Source organism: Monodelphis domestica, chromosome 4 (genome assembly GCF_027887165.1).
Source record: "Monodelphis domestica isolate mMonDom1 chromosome 4, mMonDom1.pri, whole genome shotgun sequence".
NCBI classification, from domain to species: Eukaryota; Metazoa; Chordata; class Mammalia; order Didelphimorphia; family Didelphidae; genus Monodelphis; species Monodelphis domestica.
The window spans coordinates 84123840-84146411 of NC_077230.1; the positions used below are offsets into that span (position 1 = coordinate 84123840).

The 22572-nt window shown below is 40.6% G+C and overlaps 1 protein-coding gene across 2 annotated transcripts in view; it reads right to left on the bottom strand.

The window, feature by feature from the left end:
- GPR156 (G protein-coupled receptor 156) overlaps window positions 1-22572 on the bottom strand; it is a 129819-nt gene that overhangs the window by 70478 nt on the left and 36769 nt on the right. For both annotated transcript variants that reach the window (XM_007493750.3, XM_007493747.3), the window contains exons 2-3: window positions 14260-14721; window positions 10090-10223 (exon numbers count right to left, since the gene is read on the bottom strand). In XM_007493750.3, coding sequence (XP_007493812.2) covers window positions 10090-10223; window positions 14260-14355 — 230 coding nt within the window. In that variant the 5' untranslated portion in view covers window positions 14356-14721. The remainder of the gene's footprint in view (window positions 1-10089; window positions 10224-14259; window positions 14722-22572) is intronic.

The following is a 22572-nucleotide window of genomic DNA, read 5'->3' on the forward strand; positions in this document are numbered from 1 at the left end:
CATTTCGGGCCGTTAACGTGTAAAAAGACTAAGAAGGTGGGGGTGGGGAGGGCAGGATAGGAAAGGGCTTTGAACACCAGAGGATTTCACCATTTGATCCTGGAGGTGATAGGGAGACACTGGAGTTTATTGGAGGTGGGGGGGGTGTGGGTGTGCATGGTCAGGCCTGGTCAGGATCTTTAGGAAGACCAAGTCAGCTTCTGTTCATTATATCTCGAAAGGGTTTAAGGAAGAGATCAAAATGCCCTGCAGTGGTATTCGAAAGAACTCTGGCTGTGGAGATGACAGATCTGGGTTCTAGTTTGGAACTGCTCACCAACTAGCTGTGGGACCTTAGTGCCTCCTTTAATTCCCAGTTTATTGCTACAAAATATATGAATACACATACAAACATACACATGCATGTGAATAGATATATATAGTGTGTATATATAAACATAGATATATATACTGCATGCATATATACACATATAAACTACATATACTGGGCATATGGAGAGATGATATGCACATATATATATATATATACTGAGTATATTGTAAACCTTAAAATTTCTTAGACTTATGAATGTTGGAAATTTCAGAAATTTCCAACATTCATAAGTCTAAGAAATTTTAAGGTTTATAATATATACCTGTCGTTTTACTTTATATATACATATATATATATAAAGTATATATAAACATAAATATATAAATACCGAATATACATGTATATAAACTATATATATATATACTGGTATAGAGTAAATCATATGCACATGTATATATATATATATATATATATATGTACTGAGTATATATACCCAAGGCATTTTACTTTATATATAAACATAAATATATAAATACCAAATATATATATGTATATAAACTATATATATGTATGTATGTGTGTATATATATATATATACTGGGCATATGGGGAGATGATATGCACATATATATATATACTGAGTATATGTACCCAGTCATTTTACTTTTGTAGGACTCAGTTTCTCCCACTGCAAAATGAGAGGCTTGCGTCTCTAAACTTGGGCTCCCAAGATCCTTTCGCCTCGTCATTTGTAAAAGGAAGGCTACGCTGTAATCTCTAAAGTCCCTTTCAGATGTCACCTTCTTCACCAGGGACAAATCAGCAGCAAGAAGCCCCTTGGCTCCTTTCTCTTTCCTAGGGCTGGTGGATGACAAAGGGGGTGAGCGGGCACTCCTTGGCTCCTGCCCAGCCAATCTCTGGCCTTTCCAATGTGTCCGCCTCTGAGCCTCCCTGGGCTGTCAGGATTGGTCTTAGAGCAGAATAGGCAGGAATGGACTAGACCCGATCTGAGGTGGGGAGAAGCTTCCCTGCCCCTGATCTTCCTCTTCCTAGCTATGGGACCTGACAATCTGCTCTCCATGAGTGATTCATGCATTTGATTTTTTATAGCAGCCCCTTTTAAGATAAAAGCATCTTTGTATGCCTTTATCAACTACTGACATATGAACCTGAATTGGTTAGGCACAAAATAGAGTAAAGAGCACTGACTTTGACGTCCAGAGGATTAAGGTTCAAATCCCGTGTCTGGCTCTTAATAGCTGGGATACTTTGGGAAAGTCATTCCACCTTCTCTGGGCTTGTTTCCTCTCTGATAAAATGTCAGTTGACCCAGAGACCCTGCAAGGTCCCTTCTGGCTCTACATGAAGGATCATCCTTTGCCATGGTAGCTTGACAAAATGATCTGGGTTGAATGGAGGACCTGAGGGTTTGGAAAAGACAAGTTATGATTGAGGGCCAGGCCAGGCTGGAGATGTGGCTCTGAAGTAGGAGTAAAAAAGGGATTTGGGATCCATGGAGCAGCATTGAATTACTACATGCCCATAAGGGATGACGCTGAAGAGAATGGGGAGGGGCACCCACCAAAGACAAAACCAGCTAACTTCGCCTTTTACATGGGGCTAGTCCTGTGGTTAGGGACTACATACAGCCATTTTCTTTTATTTGGAAAATTTTATTTAATTAATTAATTTAGAATATTATGTGTGGCCATTTTAAAATATGAGGGTTCCATCTCCCAGGAATTCCCAAGACCCCTTAATTGTAATCATCAAAACAATCTGAGTATCTACTGTATCTATATCTCAGTTTTATATATTTGATCCTAGAAAATGGATAAGCAAATGAGAGCTGTGGCTCCTTTTTCAGTCAATAATTAGGATGACGACAACAGTCTTTCCATTCTTCCTTCCCATGAGATCCATATTTTTCAAACAAGAGTTTCCAGAGAATTATTGCAAGGCTCCCAGAGATCCATGCTGGGTGCAGCTGGTTAGCAATTCTGCCTCCTGCCAGCCCCATGGCTATTACTTTCCTTTCCTTCTAGCAAACCCAACCCCCTCCCTTTTTAGGCCCAACTGGATTCTCATCTTGAAGAAACCAGGCCTGGAATAATGATGAAGAAAAGAATACATTTTCTTCTCCTCCCCCCCCTCCCCCATCGAGTACTAACCTTTTCAGAGAAAAAATGCAAAACGTGCTCTCTAGGTTGGTTCATCTTTGTTCCCATTTTGGACTCGGGGAATATTGTCCATTACATAATTCACAAATTGCAGGGAGGGGGTTGAAGTAAGTGGAGAAGTGGCTGGGGGTTAGTAGAGGAAGGAGGGACTATGTTTTTTTAATCAAATTTCCCACAGTTCCTTGAGCACAGTAGGTGTTTGGCTCAGAGAGTATTCATTGTTGATGATGATAGATGGCCTAGACTATGGGGAGAATCTGATCATTTCAGAAGTGGGCAAAACAAAAGAAAGATGACCCCACCCCTTCTCCACAGCATGGGGCTCAGGTTGTGAAGATGGGGGAGGGACACCGTGAAGCATAAGAGAAACATCAGAGGGATGTGATAGAAAACTATCTGAGAATCATTATGCCTGGCAAAAGAGGGAAATCATATGTGCACAGCTAGAGTCTCTGGAAGCATAAAAAACACAGGGTGCAGGTGAAGATGCCCTTTTTGGAGCATTAAATATCTAAAGGGTGTGTCTCCCCACTCTGCATGGGGTGGGGCAAAGGGAGGCTGGGATTGTGATTCACGACTGGAATAAGTGCCCAAAGACTGGAAAGCTAGAAACAACAAGGTACATGGGCGTAACTCAAGATCCCTCCTAGGTGGGGCAGCTGTGGGATAGAGGAAAGAGTACTGGACTTTGAGGACCTGGGTTCAATTCCAAGTTCTGCCACTTCCTATCTATGTGACTTGGGTCAAAATGCCACCCTTCTCTTCTTCTTCTATTCTTCTAGCTGGACTTTCTTCATCTAGCTGGACTACAGAAGATCTAAGTTTTCTTCTAGCAGGAAACACTATGATCCATTGAAGAGAACAGTCTGGATCAAGGAAGGAGTGGCTTTCACTTTCCCTCTGCTTTCCATACCTTGCCCCAACCTACTGCCATTTCTCTATAAATAGGGAGCATGCAGTCACATGGGCAAAAGCTAAAAAGATTGGAGGGGGGGGCTAGAGATGGGAGGTCAAAATTAGGCTCAAATATGGCCTCAGGACTTATGAGAAAGAACGATATCCACATCCAGAGACAGAACTGTGGGAGTAGAAATGCAGAAGAAAAACAACTGCTTGAATACATGGGGTCAATGAGGATATGATTGGGGATGTAGACTCTCAACGATCACCCTAGTGCAAATATCAATAATATGGAAATAGGTCTTGATCAATGAAACATGTTAAACCCAGTGGAATTGAGCATTGGCTCCAGGAAGGGGTTGGAGGAGGGGGGGAAAGAACATGAATCCTGTAATCATGGAAAAATATTCAAAATTAATTAATTAAATAAATAGAAATTTCAGATAAGAAAACACCAAATATGGCCTCAGATACTTCCTAGCTGTGTGACTCTGGAAAAGTCATTTAACCTCCATTGCTTAGCCTTTATCACTCGTCAGCCTTGGAACTAATACACAGTATTGATTCTAAGACAAAAAGTAAGAGTTTTAAAATATATATTATATTGATCACTTATTATCTCTTCAAGATGTTCAAGTAGTTTCAGCTGTCTGACTCTTCGTGACCCTATTTAGGGTTTTCTTGGCAAAGATAGTGACATGGTTTGCCATTTCCTTCTCTACTCTTCAAGATGAGATACCAATAAATTGTCAACAAAGAATCACACAGATTCTCCAGAGTGGATGGGCCCTCCGAGGCTAATCCCAGTAGTTCTCTTGGAACAATAAAATTGTCCTGGGACAGAGGATACTGCCTAGTTCCTGAAGCCCCAGAATCTGTAGGTACCAATTTCCGCTTCTCCATCAGTTTCCCAGAGGAAGCAGGAGGTGCCTGGTGTCTTGGGGACAGCACCATCTGGCGTTAAGATGTAACCTTGCACACTGACTACTTTGCAGGTCAAGATGGCTCACATCTTTGGTAAACTAAAGGGTGTGGCCTTAGTTTGGACCTTGGAGAAGGAGAGCCTTTTGCTAAGGAATTATCAGTATCCAGACAATGACATTTAGGGAGATGTAGAACGTAAGCTTATTGAGAGTAGGGATTGTTTCCTTCTATATATTTGTATGCCCGATGTATAACACAAGGCCTGGAATATAGTAGGTGCTTAATACATTTTTGTTGATTGATATTCAAATAAGACTTGGGCTGCTGCCACTTACTTGTTGATACTAGACGAGTGGAAAGCCTGAATGAGCTCAGGTACTTGAAAATCACTTTGTACTGGGAAGAAGTGGTCATGAGACACTGAATAGTCACTAAATGATGAACTTCAAGACCATCTTGGAAGGCACCCTCCTCCCCATTAGCAACTGAAGGATTGTTGTTTGGCCTCTTTATCCAGAGATGATAGACTGAAATATCAAAGGATGAACATGAGATCCAAAAGACTAGAGAGAAAGTCTGAGGACATATAGCCAAGTCACGAGACCATGTAGCTGAACCTACTTGGCATGAGTAGACCCTCCCAGTGCTAGAAGATCAGGGCAAGCCACTGCCTGAATGTTTGGTAGAACCCTAGGTCATCTAGTCCACCACCATGCCTGGTATTCAGGTTGGGAAAAACAGAAGTAGAAATGGCCCTAAAGATCCCATAAAGGCCTTTAATCTCCAGGGTGTAACCATGAGGCCACATTTTTTATTGGACCCATGGATACTTGGTTCATTAATACAAATTGTCATTCTTCTGATTCAGTTGTAGATCTGGGCAATTTCCTTCTAACACAACAGGGCTGGTAGGATAGAATTGTGATGTTCAATCATTCCTTTGTAACAATAGAAGCCTAAGTCCAAGGTTCCTAGAGAGAAGAGGTTATTAGCGCCCAGAATTAGAATTGGAGGTGGAAAGGAAAGAACAATATCTTTTTGGTCTCAAGAAGAAAAATCATCCCATAAATGACAGAAGTCCACAGATACATAGCTCCATTTTTATTCTGGTTTGTATTTATTGATAATTGATAAGTTCTTAAATTAAGAAATTTTTTAAAAATAACATACAAAGGGTACTTAGATGCAAACTTGAGAAGAGACTCCAGTGTAAAGACTTTTTAATTCCATCCTCCACCTCTAGGGGGGATGGACTATATGAAGAAAAATGGTACAGCAAAGCTCTGGCTATTCCAGTTCCAGGGAGAAGGAGGAAGAAGATAGGGAAAGTGGGGGATCTGGAACCATCTTCCCTAAGCAACACAACAGCTTGATAAAATAACCTCATTTGGCAGAAAAAATGTTAAGAATGTAGTGAAACTGGGAGAAGCTATAGTCTAGTCTTGAACCTTGCATCCCATCTGAGAGTTCTAATGGGGCAAAGGCACCTTCAGGATGAAACACATGACCCACGTTCTAGATAGAACAACTCACATCAACAAACATTCATTAAGTATCTACTATGGGCCAGGCACTATAATAAGCCAAGAAATGCAAAAAAAAAAAGGAAAATCACAGTCTAATGGGGGATTCTACAGGCAAATAACTATATTCAAACAAGAGATGTTTAGGATAAATTATAAATATGTGCATAGAGAAGGCCTGGAAAAACTTTTTAAATAAGGGGAGATTTTATCAATTTAATTAAACCTCAAAAAAATTCATGTACAGAAGCTCAATGATTATACTGAATATGTGTAATCTTTTAGCCAGAAGGCAAAACTTATGGAACATCACAGCATGTATAACACGAATGTAAATGAATGAGGTGAATTTCCTCTTCTAGACCAAGGAAGAAAAAAGAAGATGGAACAAGGGTGGGGGGAATGGGGAGGAGGTAGCAGGGGCAGGAGTTGATGTCAAATACAGATGAAAAGTGTCAGCAAAAGGAGGTATAGCTGTGGACCTGAAATTGAAAAGAGAACTCAGTAATTCTCTGGAATTATTTAAGAAATGTTAGAACATACCCTTGATACTAGTTATTGTTGAGTTGTTTCAGGAATGGCTGACTCTTCATAACCACATCGGGGGTTTTCTTGGCAAAAATCACCGGAATGGTTTGATATTTCCTTTCTTAGTTCATTTTACAGTTGAGGAAACTGAGGCAAACAGGGTTAAATGACTTGCCCAGGGTCACATAGCTAGTAAGTGTCTGAGGCCAGATTTGAACTCAAAGAAATGAAGTCTTTCTGACTCCAGTCTTGGTGTTCCATCTAGCTGTCCCAGTATTACAGAGTTTGAGAACTCAGCACTGGGTGGAGTGTTTGGGCTAAGAAAGTAGACGGTATGTAGGTGTGTCAGTGAATGGGGATAGCAATAGGGGGTGTTGGGATTTCCAGAAATAGGTATGTATTAATGCTAGCATCTGTAGCCTTTGCAGGTGCGTGAAGACACAACAAACGCAGCAAGGACTCTATTCAGTCTTAGTCCTCTAAACCTCCACAAAGTGGGAGTAGTAGGAAGGATCTATATCACCACCTAATCTACATTACTATTTAGGTTCTGCATTAATGGATATATAGGAAGGGCAATTTCCTGAGCTCCTCATAGTCTCAGAATAGTAGAGAGTGAATCCAAGAGGGCTAATAAGGAAACATGGAGCACAGAATGAGAATGAGAGTATTGTGATTCGAAATAGCAGGTACCTCACTAATGCACCTTTGGTGGAGTTGAGAACTGGTCCAACCATTATGGAGAACAATTTGGAACTATGTCCAAAGGGCTCTAAGTCTGAGTATAGCCTTTGACTCAGCAATACCACAAATAGATCTGTATCCCAAAGAGATCAATAAAGCAGGAAAAGTACCTATATATAAAAATTTGTATAGCAACTCTTTTTGTGGTGGCAAAGAATTAGAAATAAAGAGGATGCCCATGAAATTGGGGAATAACTTGAACAAGTTGTGGCATATGATTGTGATGGAATACTATTCTGCTCTAAGCAATGGTGAGGAGGGGGGTGGTTTTAGAAAAACTGGGGAAGGCTTACAAGAACTGATGCAAAGTTAAGTGGACAGAACAAGGAGAACATTGTACACAGTAACAGCAATATTATAACAGCGATTAACCTTTTAAAGGCTTAGCTTCACCGTTTAATACTATGATCTAAGATAATTTTGAAGGACTCATGATGAAAAATGCTATCCATCTCCAGAGTGAGAGAACTGATGAGTTCTGGGTAAAAATTGAAGTATAATTTTCTTTCCTTTCTCTCTTCCTTCTTAATTTTTTATCTTCAAGCATGCAGATCACATTCTAGTAAGCTCTCTTTTTTTTTTAATGCTTACCTTCCATCTTAGAATCAATATAGAAGAGTGGTAGGAAAGGGATAGGCAATGAGGATTAAGTGACTTCCTTAGGGTCACACAGCCAGGAAGTGCCTGATGTCAGAATAGAACTCAAATTTGACTTCCCATCATTAGGCCTGGTTTTCCATCCACTGAGCCATCTAGATGCCCCCTAAGAAGCTTTTATATGATGAAAATGGATATATTTTTTTAAAAGACTGAATTATTGGCTTTTATTAGATCTGGTACTTTTTTATAAGTTAAATTTAGAAAATTCTATTTTAAAAATGAAATTACTATAAAACGATCTCTTTATAAGTCAGAGAAAATTCAAATCCTCAGTACCTTTTAGACTAGCATAATTGAAGGATAGAAGCTGACCTGGCAACATTTTTTCCTCCACATTATTTTAAAGAGAAGGGTTAATGAATTCCTTCATACCTTAGTCAAATGAAGTGACGGTTGCTGATTCAGTTTTGGAAGTAGGGTGTGGTGAAGAGAAAACTGTATACAATCTAGTAACCTGGGGATTATATCAACATGAGTTCAAACCCCCAATTTATAAGGTGGGGTTCAACACAGAGGTCCCAGAGGAGAGAAGGTATGGATGTTCCTGTTCCTTTGAGCTGAGGAAAGGTGCATTGGAGGATTTTTAATTAGTAAAAAAAATTAGTCAATCAAAATGAGCTGTTTGCAAGAAAGTTGGCATGGTGTATTAGAATGGGCACTAGGTTTGGAATCAGAGGACATTGATTTGGATCTTAGTTCTGCAACTTATTATCATTTTGGCCTTGGGCAAAGGCCAAATCCTCTGGGAGGATTTCCCTCTCAGAGTCTCAGTTTCCTTGTTTGCAAAACAGGACCTAAGACCAGATGACTGATAAGATTCCTTGAGTTCTAGATCTATGATAACCATGAGTTTGATTACACTTTGTTTGTTCAGTCCTTTCCAGTACGGTCCAAGTCTTTGTGACCTCAGTTGGGCTTTTCTTGGCAAAGATACTGGAGTAGTTTGCCATTTCCCTCTCCAGCTCATTTTACAGATGAGGAAATTGAGGCAAACAGGGTTAAGTGGCTTGCCAAGGGTCACCCAGCTAGTACATGCCCGAGACCAGATTTGAACTCCCAAAGATGAATTTTCCTACTCCCAAACTCAGTACTCTATTCACTGCCACAACTATGCATACCATTGATTTTACATTTTAAAATGAAGATAGCTGACTTTATTATTCTAAACTCCAGTTTTGTTTTTAAGGTAAAGAGGTGAACCTTGACAATCAATGGCTTTAAATACCCTAAAGGACATCCTGGTATTTTGAAACTCCTCTTGAGAGTGTTGCTGGAAGATTGCTCACCTATTGGTTCTTGGAATTAGCCTAATTATTCCTGGCCTGGTTATGATACTGACAAACATCCAGCAAGATATAAAGCATCTTCTAGGCTCATCGTATTCTGCAGTATTCTGCACAGCCTACGTCCCCCCTCATCATTTCCTTCTGCCTTTTTTCTTTGCTTTGAAGCAGCAGCCCAGTCTGCCAGCAGAGGTTCCTTGGGGACTTGAAGAACATCAATTAGTTTCACAGTTGGAGACAGAGAGCTTTCCTTTGGGAACACTTTCCACAGAAAATAAACTGGGCTTTGTCCTGGTCAGTACAGACAAAGGGTTAAATTGTAAAAGCTGCCTGGCAATGATTGGGGTGATTCATGGGTAGCTCTTCTAGCCCCTTCCTCCCCCACTCCTCCCCTACACGCCTCCAGCTGCCTCAGCCCTCTCTTCCTTCTTTTCAGGCTCTGTCTCACTCCTACTTCCGGAATGGCTGCATTGGCATTGAAATGTGGCTCTGTGTCACACGCCTGAACAATGCACTTCTACCCCTGAGGGGCAACGACAGAAATGACTGTAGAACAGCTGTCTGGTCCCTCTTCCTCTATACAACAAGAACTTAAAATCCAAATCTGAAGCTTGAAAGGAAATCCTACGTGAAAATGCCACCTTTCAATTGGCAAATCATCTATCTCTTCCCCACCTGCTCCCATCCTTCTTGTGAATACACATACTGGCATGCACAGAGGGACCTAAATGCTTAAAGCATTTCTTCCCTTCACTGAATTAATGGTGCCTCCAGACCAGGAACCAATTGCCCACCTAAATAAAGCTCTCTTCCCCACCCCATTTAAGTGGAAATATGAAGAGAGAGGGAGGGAGGGGAAGAAAAGAAATTATATGACTAGACATAGGTATAAACACGGCAACAAGTTTCTGTTGATCTACGCTTACTAGTCACCTGTAGTTCTGAGAATTGTTACTGATCTTTGTAATTTTGAAAATGTAGACAGACCAGCGAGACCAGAGGAGATGAGAAGCTCACTGCATACAGAGGCATACCTGTTGTTCCTACATCGGACTGTGAAGATGAGAAAGTAGAGTACCAGGAGAAGTCCACCACTGAGGGAGGTCCACACAATGCCCAAGAGGGCAGAAGACAACGAGGTGGGCTCAGTGCCAAGGTCAGAAGAGGTCTGAGGAAGAGAACAAGGAAGAGTAATCAGGAATGAAGGATCTCCCATCTAGCAATCTCAAGCTAACAAGGAAATCCATCCATATTTGGGAAGTGCATGCATGCCATTGAGGCAGTGTCAGGGATTGGGATACATAATAATAGTTCCCAGTGATAGAGCTGGGTAGCCAGGTGGAACACTGAATAGAGTTCAAGGCCTGGAGTCAGGAAGACTCATCTTCCTTTGTTCAAATCTGGCTGCAGACACTAGCTGTGTCCCTGAGCAATTCACTTAGCCTTATTTACTTCAGTTTCCTCATCTGTAGAATGAGCTACAGAAGGAAATGGCAAAGCATTCCAGTTATCTTTGCCAAGAAAACCCCAAACGGGGTCATGAAGAACGAGACACAACCAAAAAACAACCAAAGAGCAACCAATATTTTGAAGAACTATTTAAGGAGGCATTGTGGGGCAATGGATAGATCATTGGCTTTGAATCTTGGTCCATATCTGGCCCCTGACACATACTAGCTATGTGACTGTGGGCAAGTCATTCAACCTCTCTTGGTTCTAGATAACTTTATAAGATAATAACTAATGGGAAAAGAACGTTGGCCTAAATAGGCAGAGGGAGTTTCCTTATTTAGGAGTTCCTGATACCAATGAAATCAGAGCTTCAGTCCCTATTTCCTTTGAGATTAACAAAATATTTTCTTTGAAACTACTGGAAAGCAAGATAGCACATAACAACAACAACAACAGCTAGCATTTTCATAACACTTGAAGGTTTGCAACACACTCTATAAAGGTTATCTCATTTTATCCTAAAAACAACCCTGGGGGTAGCTGCTGTTATTATTGCCATTGTACAGATGAGGGAAGTTAGGCTCCAGGAACTTAAGTAAATTACTGGAGGTCATACATCTAAGGACTTGAACCCAGGTCTTGTCTTCACCCTTTCCACAATGCACCACAAAGAAAGTTAGGCCAGCCAGGCTCAAATGTCTGACATGTGTCCCTTAACTGGAGTGTCATCTGCCTCTCCAAATCTAATTCATCTTTAGCTGATCTCTGAGTAATTGATGAAGGTCTTGGAGAAGAGATGACAAAACATACCTCCCCTCTCATGGAAGAGAAGTGAGGAGACTATTATGTTCAAATAGAAGATGCTATTACTTTGTCTTTGTCACAAGGAAAAAGCTAAGTAACAGTACTCCTCATGTGGAGGGAGTGGGGAATAATTGTGATATAAAGACAAAAGTCATCACTAACATTTTTTAAAATTTAAAATATTTTATTTCATTTTTAAATGTTGTTGTTTTTTTTTAATCTTGCCCCGCTCAAGTCCAACTCTTCTCTGAAGTCTTCAACCACTCCAATCGCCAATGATGTTTTCTTTCTCTAAACTATCACTGTTCTTCTGGTGCTGTGTAGTTTAGCTATGAATTTCCCCCAATTATTACCCATGGACTTGGGTCTAAAATTGTACTTTGGCTTACTGACTCCACATCCAATGTTTTAACACCGAGCCACGTGCTGCCCAGAGCTAAAGGTATACTTTAATAAATCAAATGGAATCATAAATATAAAGCTAAAAGGGCTCTTAGGGGCCAGTTAGTCCAACCATTTTATTTTATAGATAAGGAAATGATGTGCCCAACGAGGAGATGTGATTTTCCCAATATTACATAGAGCCCAAGTGGAAGAACTGGGATTACAGCCCATATCGTCTGACTCCAAATCCTGTGTTTTCCCTCTGTACCATCCGTCTTCTCTTACTGGGCTCCTCACCTTGGCACTTTGTTCTAAGACAACAGATACATTAAATAAAGGAGCAATCACTGAGAAATCAGGCTATCTCTTGGTGGAGCTGCAGGTGTGAAACTAGCAGTGAGTGGGCTCTATGTAGAGTTTGATGACTGAGAAAGGGAAGTCCCAGTGATGGCTACTGGACCTATGGAGGTGGGTTGATTCTGGCTAGCTCCTGGTGGGACCCAGAACAGTATCCATCACCTCTTTGCGAGACCACATGACAAAGAACCTCATAAAAGGTGGTAGCAGTGGGCAGTAGCCCATCGTGTGATAAGACACTGGATAGGTCATTATAGCACAGCTGACAGACATTAGATAGAGACTATCTGCCCACTTATGGATTAGATTCCATAGGATCACAAAGATTGATGGAAAACTCAAGGTTTATCTGGATAAAGTGCAGGATAATTACTTTTGGGGTTCAGTGGACCTATGACCCCATGGTGATGAGCAATCACAAACTACACAATCTTTTCCCTCAATATACATAACTCTGTACATACCATGTGTGTGCGCGTGCGCATACATTCCTTGTTTCCCCATTTAAATGTAAGCTTCTTAAAGACATGATCTAATTTTTATTTTGTTTTGTTTTTGTATCCCAACACATGGCCCCAAAATTGGCACATAGCAATGAATGTTTGCTGATTGATTATTTGAATATAAACACAAATGTTGGGTGAAAGGGCTTTCAGGAATAAGACCCAGAAAAGGTCTGAAGGAAGTAAATATGAGGAGTAGTTGTAGGGAATAATAGACAAGGGATGTTGGACTGTCTCTCTTTTGTCTTCAGTTTTCCCTCAAGTTTTCTCAAAATCTTTCAGCCCCTTCTTTTCTCTTCTTACTCTATAATGTTGAACTCAATTATAGGTATTAAATATATATATATACACATATATATAATTTTATAAACAATGTTAGGTCCTTTACATTTAATTAATGGGCAAGTTCAGTATTTTCTCAAAAAACAAAACTAAACATTGGATTAGCTATAAGTAGTTTTTAAACTGTATTATGACCCAATTGATTTTTTTTTTCCTGGGGGTCAGCAGCCTTGAATAGAAAAAAAAAATCCCTTCCCTGATGTAAGAGCTTAAGTAAAGCATTCCTAAGAAGGAGTGATCTTAACCTTCCATTTACACTAGGTGGTAGTAATTGCCATGTCTGTTATTGAGCTGAGTAGAAAACTGTTTATCTTTTGTAATAACAAAGAGAAGGGTCAAAATAGATTATTTTAATTCCTAATAACATCCTATGACTGCTCTGTCGATGACATATCTTACACACACACACACACACACATCTCCTCCAAAACCACTCTGTCCCATCCAGATCCCATGCATTTCCAGCTACCTATCCATTAAATCACTCAGTGTCCTATACATTAACCCACTATCTTCTCACCTGCATTTTGTCCTTCTATTCTGGTGACATTGCTGTGTCTATAGCTTAATGGGTGTTATGGCAACGAAGTGAACCTTAGGAGCCACCTAAGCATAAATAGAGGGGGCAATCTGCTGCCGAGTGCTTATATGAATAGGGCACCACTGGCAACCCTGACCTGGGAGGGGGGTGGCTTGCAAACCTTCTGTGGTCACAGTTTTCTAAGATCCCCAGCGGACTTGCAAGTCCATGGCAATCCCACTGCCATCAAAGTGTTTAATGCTGTCCCAGGAACTATGCAGTATAATAGGACCGTTGATAATTGTCCATGTTGCAAGGAAGATCTATGAATCCTCCCTGAGCCTCATGGAGCAAGGAAAAAAGGGCAACAGGATTTCCTCTAATCCAGCCAGAGTATGGATCTGTATCTGTGTGCCTATGTGGGTATCACGTGTGGGAGCCAAAGAATATCAGACATGTATCCTTCTGTGCCTCCATCTACATTTGTATCAATATCCCCATGTGGATACATTTGTGGGGGGATATAGATGAACACACTCCTGTATCTGTGTGAGTTTCTAGGTTTCACTCCATCTACTCAAATGTTTCTCCTTTGAATTAGGTAAATGCCTTAACTCCTTCTCTCCACTAAGGGAAGACTAGTTAAATGAATGTGGGCTTTTGTTAGGGTTCAGTGAATGTGGCTACTGATGCTCATGCCTGTCCTTGTCTCTACTGAACAGACTCAGCATCTCCTTTGATTGTTAGCTTGCATTTTCCTCCTTGGTCTTTTCTTTGGTTTGTGGGGATGGGTCTCCATTCCTATTAGAAAACAGCCTGCACCCTTGGCACTACGCACTTACTATAGCTATTCCACAAAAATCCTGAAGTGGCCTGTCATTCACTTCCTGGCTGGGAATACGGTGACACAGATCAGAGCAGTTTAATTCTGGCTCCATATCATCAGATCCCTTCCTGAGCTGGGAGCCAGTCACATCTTTGTCGGGGAGGCAAATCCTTGGCCAAAATGCAAGCGCAACTCGGGTCTCTTCATCAGAAGTGTGGTGTTGGAGTCAAAGCCCCAAGGTCTCATTTCTTGGTACTGGGGTGCCATTTCACCTCTTTTCTCCATCATAATTCTGGTGGCCCCCAATTGGCTGTCCCTGGATGTCTAAGCAGTGTCACAAGGGAATAGCATCTGTCTGACCATTAGGATCATGCAGACTGGTCAATACGATGATGATTCTCTTTCACCAGTAGATGGCAGGCACTGCCACAACCACCCCAGGACTGCCCCGCTGGCAAGGGAAAGGCTATCATGAAACCTGCAAAGAAACAAAAGAATGATTTTTTAAAAATCCATATCTAGACAGACAAACAGGCAGATAGATAAACAGATAAAACAGGCACTGAGATAGAAAGACAAATAGACAGACAGATAGACAGACAGACAGAGAGACAGGGAGAGAGAGAGATATAGATAGATAAATGGAGAGAGAGAGAGAGAGAGAGAGAGAGAGAGAGAGAGAGAGAGAGAGAGAGAGAGAGAGAGAGAGAGAGATGGATGGATGAAATTCATGTTTACAATTGAATATGACAGTTTCACAATTAGTATTTAGCTCTATATTTTTAGGGCCCCTGTTATGATTAAAAACAACAATAACAAAAAACTAGGTATGCCCTCAAGGAAAATAGATTATAAAACAAGACATACTTCCATCTTTGCCTGTAAATCAAGTAAAATCTTTGTTGTGTTGTTCAATCTCTGTAACCTTATTTGGGGTTTTCTTGGCAAAGATACTGCAACGGTTTGCCATTTCCTTTTCCAGCTCATTTTACAAATGAGGAAACTAAGACAAACAGAATGAAGTGACTTGCCCAGGGTCACATAGATAGTAAGTATCAAAGGCCAAATTTGAACTCGGGGAGCTGCCCCGAAACCTTTGCACTACTGTTCAGTCAATGCTGGCTGGTGAATTTTCCTGCCTGAGCTGGGGCGACTTTGGCTTCCGAGTGACTATACCTGGTCAGAGTGCTTGGAGTGGCTTTCTAGCTCTCCGAATAATGGAAGAGAGAAAGGTTAGTCAGGGGGAAAATGAATTCAAGTATTCTAAGAATTCCAGCTGACTGAACAGGCAGCGGATGCTGGCAAGATGGCTTTTAAACTGACTGAAAAGAACTCGGTGCCATTCTCTCATCTTTCTCTTTCATTGACAAAAGGAGAGCAGGAAGGCTGGGGAGTACAAAGCCCAGCCCCGTGGACTGAAGGCAGATGCACTCCTAATCCTTGATAGAAATAATTCATAGACAGAGAACATAGCTCACAAGTTTTACCGTCAGTTTGAAAGCAGGTGCCACTGCTTTCATGTGCTCTTCAAATGACTTGGCAAATTCCCTTTGACCAGGAAGGTGAATTATGTGTGGGCTAGCTATCAACCGCTAGTGATTTCTGGGCAGAAGGGCACAGGGTCTTGGGGAAACTGGGGATACTTGGGAAGGGCATATAATGCTCTCCCTGAGTCCCTCGGGCACAGGCAGGAACAATGTAGCACCAGATGCTGGGCGGCCACTGGCCTCTCCTGTGTTTATGAATTATTTAGCAGCCCCGCCACAATGGACTCCCGAGGGAACTGTGTCCCCTATCCCCTATCAAGGTCAGCTAAATCATTCTGCAGTCTGCTAGAAGAAGTGCTGACTGGGAAATGAAATAAACAGAAACCCATGCCATTTGCTAACAACATCTTCAGGTTGAAATTTTAATTGCGCACTAGTCACAAATTCTGCAACACAGTTCCCATGGCAACTAGAACTTACAGCCAGACAGCTCCTTGTTTTTGCCTGGTGGAACAGAGAAGAAAAGGATCACAAACATCTGGGTGTGCCACCTGACAGTCTGGAAAAGCAGCCCTGTTTTTCCTATATTGCCACTCCAATCATACTTGGTAAATGGCTGCATTCAAACAGAGCCATAATTAAAGCACGTAGAGGAACATATGTGGCCCTGCATTTGTAGAAACATACTGATCATATGCAAGCATATCAGTCACAAGCACTTGATAAGCTACGTGACAAAGCTGTTTGCCTCAGTTTCCTCAGCTGTAAAAAGGGAACAAAAACAAGAGCATCTACTACTCAGGATTGTTATGAGGAACAAATGAGATATTTGTGAAGTAGTTGGAACAATGTCTGGTAGGCACTTAATAAATACCAGCTATTGTTATTATTATTATTAAATGCCTAGGTGAAAGGCAGTATGGGTAGACTGTTAGCATCTCCCAGAGGGAAGGAGAAAAAACATTTATATAGCACCTACTATGTGCCAGGAACTATGCTAAGAAATTTACAAATATTATTTTGTTTTATCTTCCTCTCACAACAACCTTGAGATTATCATCTCCAATTTACAGTTGAGGGAACTGAGGCAAATAAAGGCTAAGTGACTTGCCCAAGGACACAAAGCTTAGAAGTGTCCGAGATCAGATCTGAACTCAAGTCTTCCTGACTCCACCTCGTTGCTTCTAAATATCATAAAATGTATCTTACATTTGAAGATGCTGAGATTCAGGGAACTGAAGTAAATTACCCAGGGTTACACAGCTACTAAGTGTGAGAGCCAAGATTCAAACCCAGATTTCTCCTATCTCCAATTATAGTACTTCTGCCACCATACCACAGTGATACAGGACCCAGAGTTATTTATGGTGCTGGACTACTAGACTTCTTCACATTAGAGGACCCTGGCCTGAGTCACAGAAGGCAAAATAGCTCTACAAGGCTCTATGACCCATTAAGGCTACAAAAGAGGCCATAGCAGGGGGCAGCTAGATGGCTCTGTAGGTTAAGAGTCAGGCCCAGAGATCCTGGGTTAAAATCTAGGCTTAGACATTTCCTAGCTGTATAACCCTGGGCAAGTCACTTAATCCCCATTGTCTAGCCTGTACCACTCTTCTGCCTTGGAACCAATACACAGTATCAAATCTAAGATGAAAAGTAAAGATTTAAAGTGGGGGGGGGGGGAGGGGGGAAGAGGCCATGGCAGAACCACTTCTTGTCTAGGCTAGACTTTTGAATACAAGTCAAGGGTACTTTTCAATCAAGCTCAGCCCCCCTCAACCCACAGGAATGGCAGCTGTGGTAGCAGGGTATCTCTTCAGTCACTGGACGTCTCCCATGGATCATTCCTAAATTCCCATCTTTCATTAAAGCCTCCTGTCCTCCCATCATCTCCTCTGTTTCCTCCTCCTGAACCTAAATTTCATTTCAGCTTCCAGTCTTGCCTCGCCTCTGTTTTCCTAGTCCATCACCCCTGCCCTCTTACCTCCTTTTTCTCCTTTCATAGTTGACACTCTAGTTAACCAATTCACCAACACCAGCGGTTGGTTCTCAGATAATGATCTGGGGTCCCTAAGATTCTTTCAGGGGTCTACAAGGTCTCAAGCTTTTTATAATAATATTGACATTTAAATTTCTAAACTATTAAATATTGATGCATATATCCCCCATAAACAAAAAACCATTTTGGATGGTCTTAAATAATTTTAAAAGTATCAAGGGGTCACGAAACCAAAAATTTTGAGAACCACTGACCTATACATTGGCCTCCACCCTTGACTCCCTTACCTCCTTTTCCCATCCTTTGGTAACACCTTGCTAACTCTCAGCAGTAGGCTATCTTCTCTGCCTTCCTTCTTCATACCTACTTCTTGGCAAGGCCAATTTCATTTTCTTTGTACTCTTGATTCCATTTCCTCTAAGAGCCTGCTCCGGCACTCTTTCTCTCATCTTTTCTCCCTCCCCATCTACTGACTGCTGCTCCTTGCTTATGGAAGTACTCATCCTTTACAAAATTTCATCTGACCCTTGCAACTTCATCTTTTATTGCCACTGCAATACCAACACCCTCCCACAGCCAAACTCCTAGAAAGAATAGTCTATACTCACTCGTCTACTCCCTCACTTCTCAGCCTCCTGCAATTTGGCTTCTAGCCTCACACCTGTGCTGAAATTGCTCTCTACAAGGTTGCCAATGATATTTTAACTTCTAGATCCAAGGGTCTTTTTTTCAGTCTTGATCTCTCTGCAGCTTCTGACACTACCAATTACGCCCTTTACTCAGTATCCTTTCTTTTGGGCTTCCATGATTCTGCTTTCTCTTGCTTCTCTTTCTTCAGAGCTTTCCTTTACTAGATCTTCATCCATCTTCCCCTGTCCATGGATGTCCTCTAGGATTTTTTTCAAGACCTTTTATCTTCTCTCTACACATACTTTCTCTCTCTTTTTAAAACCCTTCCATTCTGTCTTAGAATCAATACTCTGAACTGATTCCAAGGCAAAAAAGAGGTAAGGGCTAGGCAATAGGGTTAAGTGACTTGCTCAGAGTCACACATCTAGGAAATGTCTGAGGTCAAATTTGAACCCAGGACCTCCTATTTCTAGACTTGACTCTCTATTTACAGAGCTACCTAACTGCCCCCTACCCATATTCTCTTAAGGATTTTACTTGCTTCTATGAGTTCAATCATCATTCCTTTGCAGATGATTTCCATATTTATCTATCTGCATCTCCAATTTCTCTCCAGGACTTCAGGCTTTCATCATCTGCCTACTGGACATCTCCTGGGTATCTTATAGGCATCTCAAAACTCAACATTACAAAAATGGAATTCATTATTCCTCCCCCTGCCAGAATTTATTCTTCTTCTACACATCCCTCTATCAGTCAAGGGTATCACATTCTCCCAGAAACCTCAGAGTCACATTCTTGACCCTTCACTCTGCTTCACCAGCCATATCACATTATTCGTCAAATCTTGTCAGCTCTGCTCCTACACATCTCTGGAATCAATCTCTTCTCTATTAACATAGCCACCCTCTCCTGGCCCACATGATCTATATCTTCAGGAACTTAAAGAATGGAGACATGTGACTGCTAAGCCATTGTCAGAAATTTCTGGAAGATCAGGAAAAATAGGAGAGTTGCCACAGTCCTGTAGAGAGGCAGGCATTGATCAGATTTTCAAAAAAAAAGAAAGCATAATCTGCCAATTTATGATAGTGAGTTTTTCACTGAAATTTCTAGAATGAGTTTTTAAAGAGATAGTAAATATCTAGAAAAGGAAATGCTGATTACAAAGAGCCAGGATACCTTCGTCAAGAATAGGTCATGCCAAACTAACCTTACTTCCCTTTTTGACAGGCTTACTAAGCTAGTAGATATTACCTCAAGTTTTTATTGATTTGTTCACATAGTTATAAATATTATTGACCTAGATTTGAGCAGTGCATTTGTTTGAGTAGCTAAGAAAGGGCAATTACAAGACTTAGTGGATAGAGAGTTAGGCTAAGGGAGGACCTTAGTTCAAATCTGACTTCAGATCCTCCTAGCTGTGTGATCCTGGGTAAGTTACTTAACCTCAATTGCCTAACCCTTATCTCCCTTTTGTCTTAGAATAAATAATTAGCATTGATTGTAAGACAGATTGAAGAGGTAAAAAATAAAGACACTAATACAATTTTTGGTAAAAGAGATATGGACTGGATGATAAATATACAATTAGATGGATTTGGAATTGCTTGAATGGCCAGATTCAATGGCTGCTGAGAACGGACAATTCAATGTCACCTCATTGAAAGGTCTTCAGGCTTCGGTACTTGTCTCTGGACATTTAAATTATTTTATAAATAGCTTGTATAAAAGCTAACCATGTTTGCAGATAACACAGGACATTATTCAATAACAGAGAAAATCATACTTTTGAGGAAATGTGTTGCTATTGAAAAATTTTGAGCTAGAAACTGAAATGGTTGGACTCTTGTTAGAGAAATATTATTTTAGCAGTTGTGAGGTGGATGGAGAGATAAGGAAAGATGCCAGAGGCAGGGAGAACTAGTAAAGTAGTCCGGGTAAGATTGGTCTTGCACAGAGTTCGGATGGAGAGATAATGTACCTCATGAGAATCAGGATCCAAAAAAGATCTTGAGAGGCTAGCACATTGGACTATTTTAGTAACAAGAACTGCAATAGGGATAAATGTAAATTCTTACACTTGGGTTCAAAAAATCAAAAGTGCAGGATGAGGAAGGCATGGTTCAACAGAAAAAAGATCTGAGGATTTGAATGGACTACAAGTTCTTTATGAATCAGCAATGTGATATGGCATCCCCAAAAAGCTAGTGGAACCTTTGGCTGAATTATGAAATGCAGAGATTCCTTATACTCTCTCTGATTTGGAGTTCTATGTTCAGTTTGTGTGCCAGAGCTTAAGGACTCTGAAATGTTTAAGTACATTGACTATAAGGCACCAGGATGGTTAAGGGTCTTAAATTCATATCATACAAGAATTGTTTGAAGAAAGTAGGGAGACTTAGTTTAGAGAAGTCACGGGGGAATTGGCTGGAGGGTTGTCATAGACAAGAGGGATTTTACTAGGTCTCTTTATTACCTGGACATAGAGACACAGGCAATGGATAGAAATGAAAAAAAAAAGTTTATCAAGACTTGGATGTCAGGAAAAACTTTTTTCTACAATTTATTTTTTACTAATTACATGTGATAACAAATTTCCACAAATATTTTCCAAAGTTATTGAACTTATCTCCCTCACTCCTTCTTCCTTCCGGTGCTGGCAGTAGATTTAATCCAGGTTAAACATGTATTATCATGCAAAACATACTTCCATATTGTTCATTTTTGTAAGTGAATAATCTTATAAAGCACAAATCCCCAAACATGTGAGCATATGAACAAGGTGAAAAATTATATGCTTTCATCTTCATTCTGACTCCAACCACTCTTTTTCTGAAGGTAGATTGTATTCTTTGTTCTATGTTCCTCAGAATTGTTCTGAATCATTGATTTGCTGATAGTAGCTAAGTTTATCACAGTTGATCATTTCACAATATTGCTCTTACTGTTTACCATGTTTTTCTGGTTTTGCTTATTTCACTCTGAGTCAGTTCATGAAGGTCTTGGGAAAACTTCTTAATGTTTTTCTACTTTTAGTCTTTCTCTGTTCTAGTCCCTACTCCTTCAACAGCAAAAGTCATCTTTTTTTTTTAACCCTTACCTTCCATCTAGGAATCAATACTGTGTATTGGTTCCAAGGCAAAAGAATGGCAAGGGCTAGGCAATGGGGGTTAAGTGACTTGCCCAAGGTCACATAGCTAGGAAGTGTCTGAGGTCAAATTTGAACCTAGGACCTCCCCATCTCTAGGCCTGGCTCTCAATCCACTGAGCTACCCAGCTACTCCCCAATGTCATCTTCTTAAAGTACAAGTTTGACTTGTTCCTCTCTCTCCCACACATCCCCCAGCCCCCTACTCAATAAATTCCATGGGTCCCTTACTGCCTTGGAACCAATATAAATACATACTATTGATTTTAAGATGTGTCAACATGGAAATCTAGAGATCCCCAGTTTATATAGTTGGGAGGTAGAAACCCCAGGTTTTGATCTTGTGACAGGAGAGGTTTCCCCCCCGAGGGGAAATTCTATAAGGAATGATGAGCAAGATGGTTTCAGAAAGAGGTGGAAAGATCAGCGTGAACTGAAAGAGAGAGAAAAAAATAAAAACAAAAATAAAATAGAACCAGAAGAACATTGTATACAGTAACAGCAATATTGGACAATGATCAACTCTCAGTAATGAATGATCTGGGACAATTCTGAAGGACTTTTGATGGGGAGTGCTATCCACCTCCAGAAAAAGAACTGTTAAGAGTCTTATGGATGAGGACCAAAAACACACTGTCTTTTACGTGAGTGTATATATAGTTTTGTTTGGGGTTTGGTTTTGTTTGAGTGTATTCTGACAACAGTGACCAATATGGCCATGTGTTTTACATAATAATACATGTATGACTCAGGAAAAAAAAGATCATGGTTTTGCCTTTCTTTCTGTGCTTTCATGGCACATAGTAGGCATTGAACATGGCTTGGTTTATTTATTTGCTAAAAATTTTAAATTATTTATTGTTTCAATTGCAGTTATCCAACAGTGTAGAGATTGCCTTGCTCCATCTCATAGAAATCTTCAAAAACACTAGCCTCTAGTATGGCACATTATGGTGGATTTTGTTTTGACTGTGAGTCAGAAAAGATGGTAACTGAAGTTCCTTCCAAGTCTAAAAATTCTGCTATTCTGCCTATTTTTACTTTTTAGATGAAGAGATGATT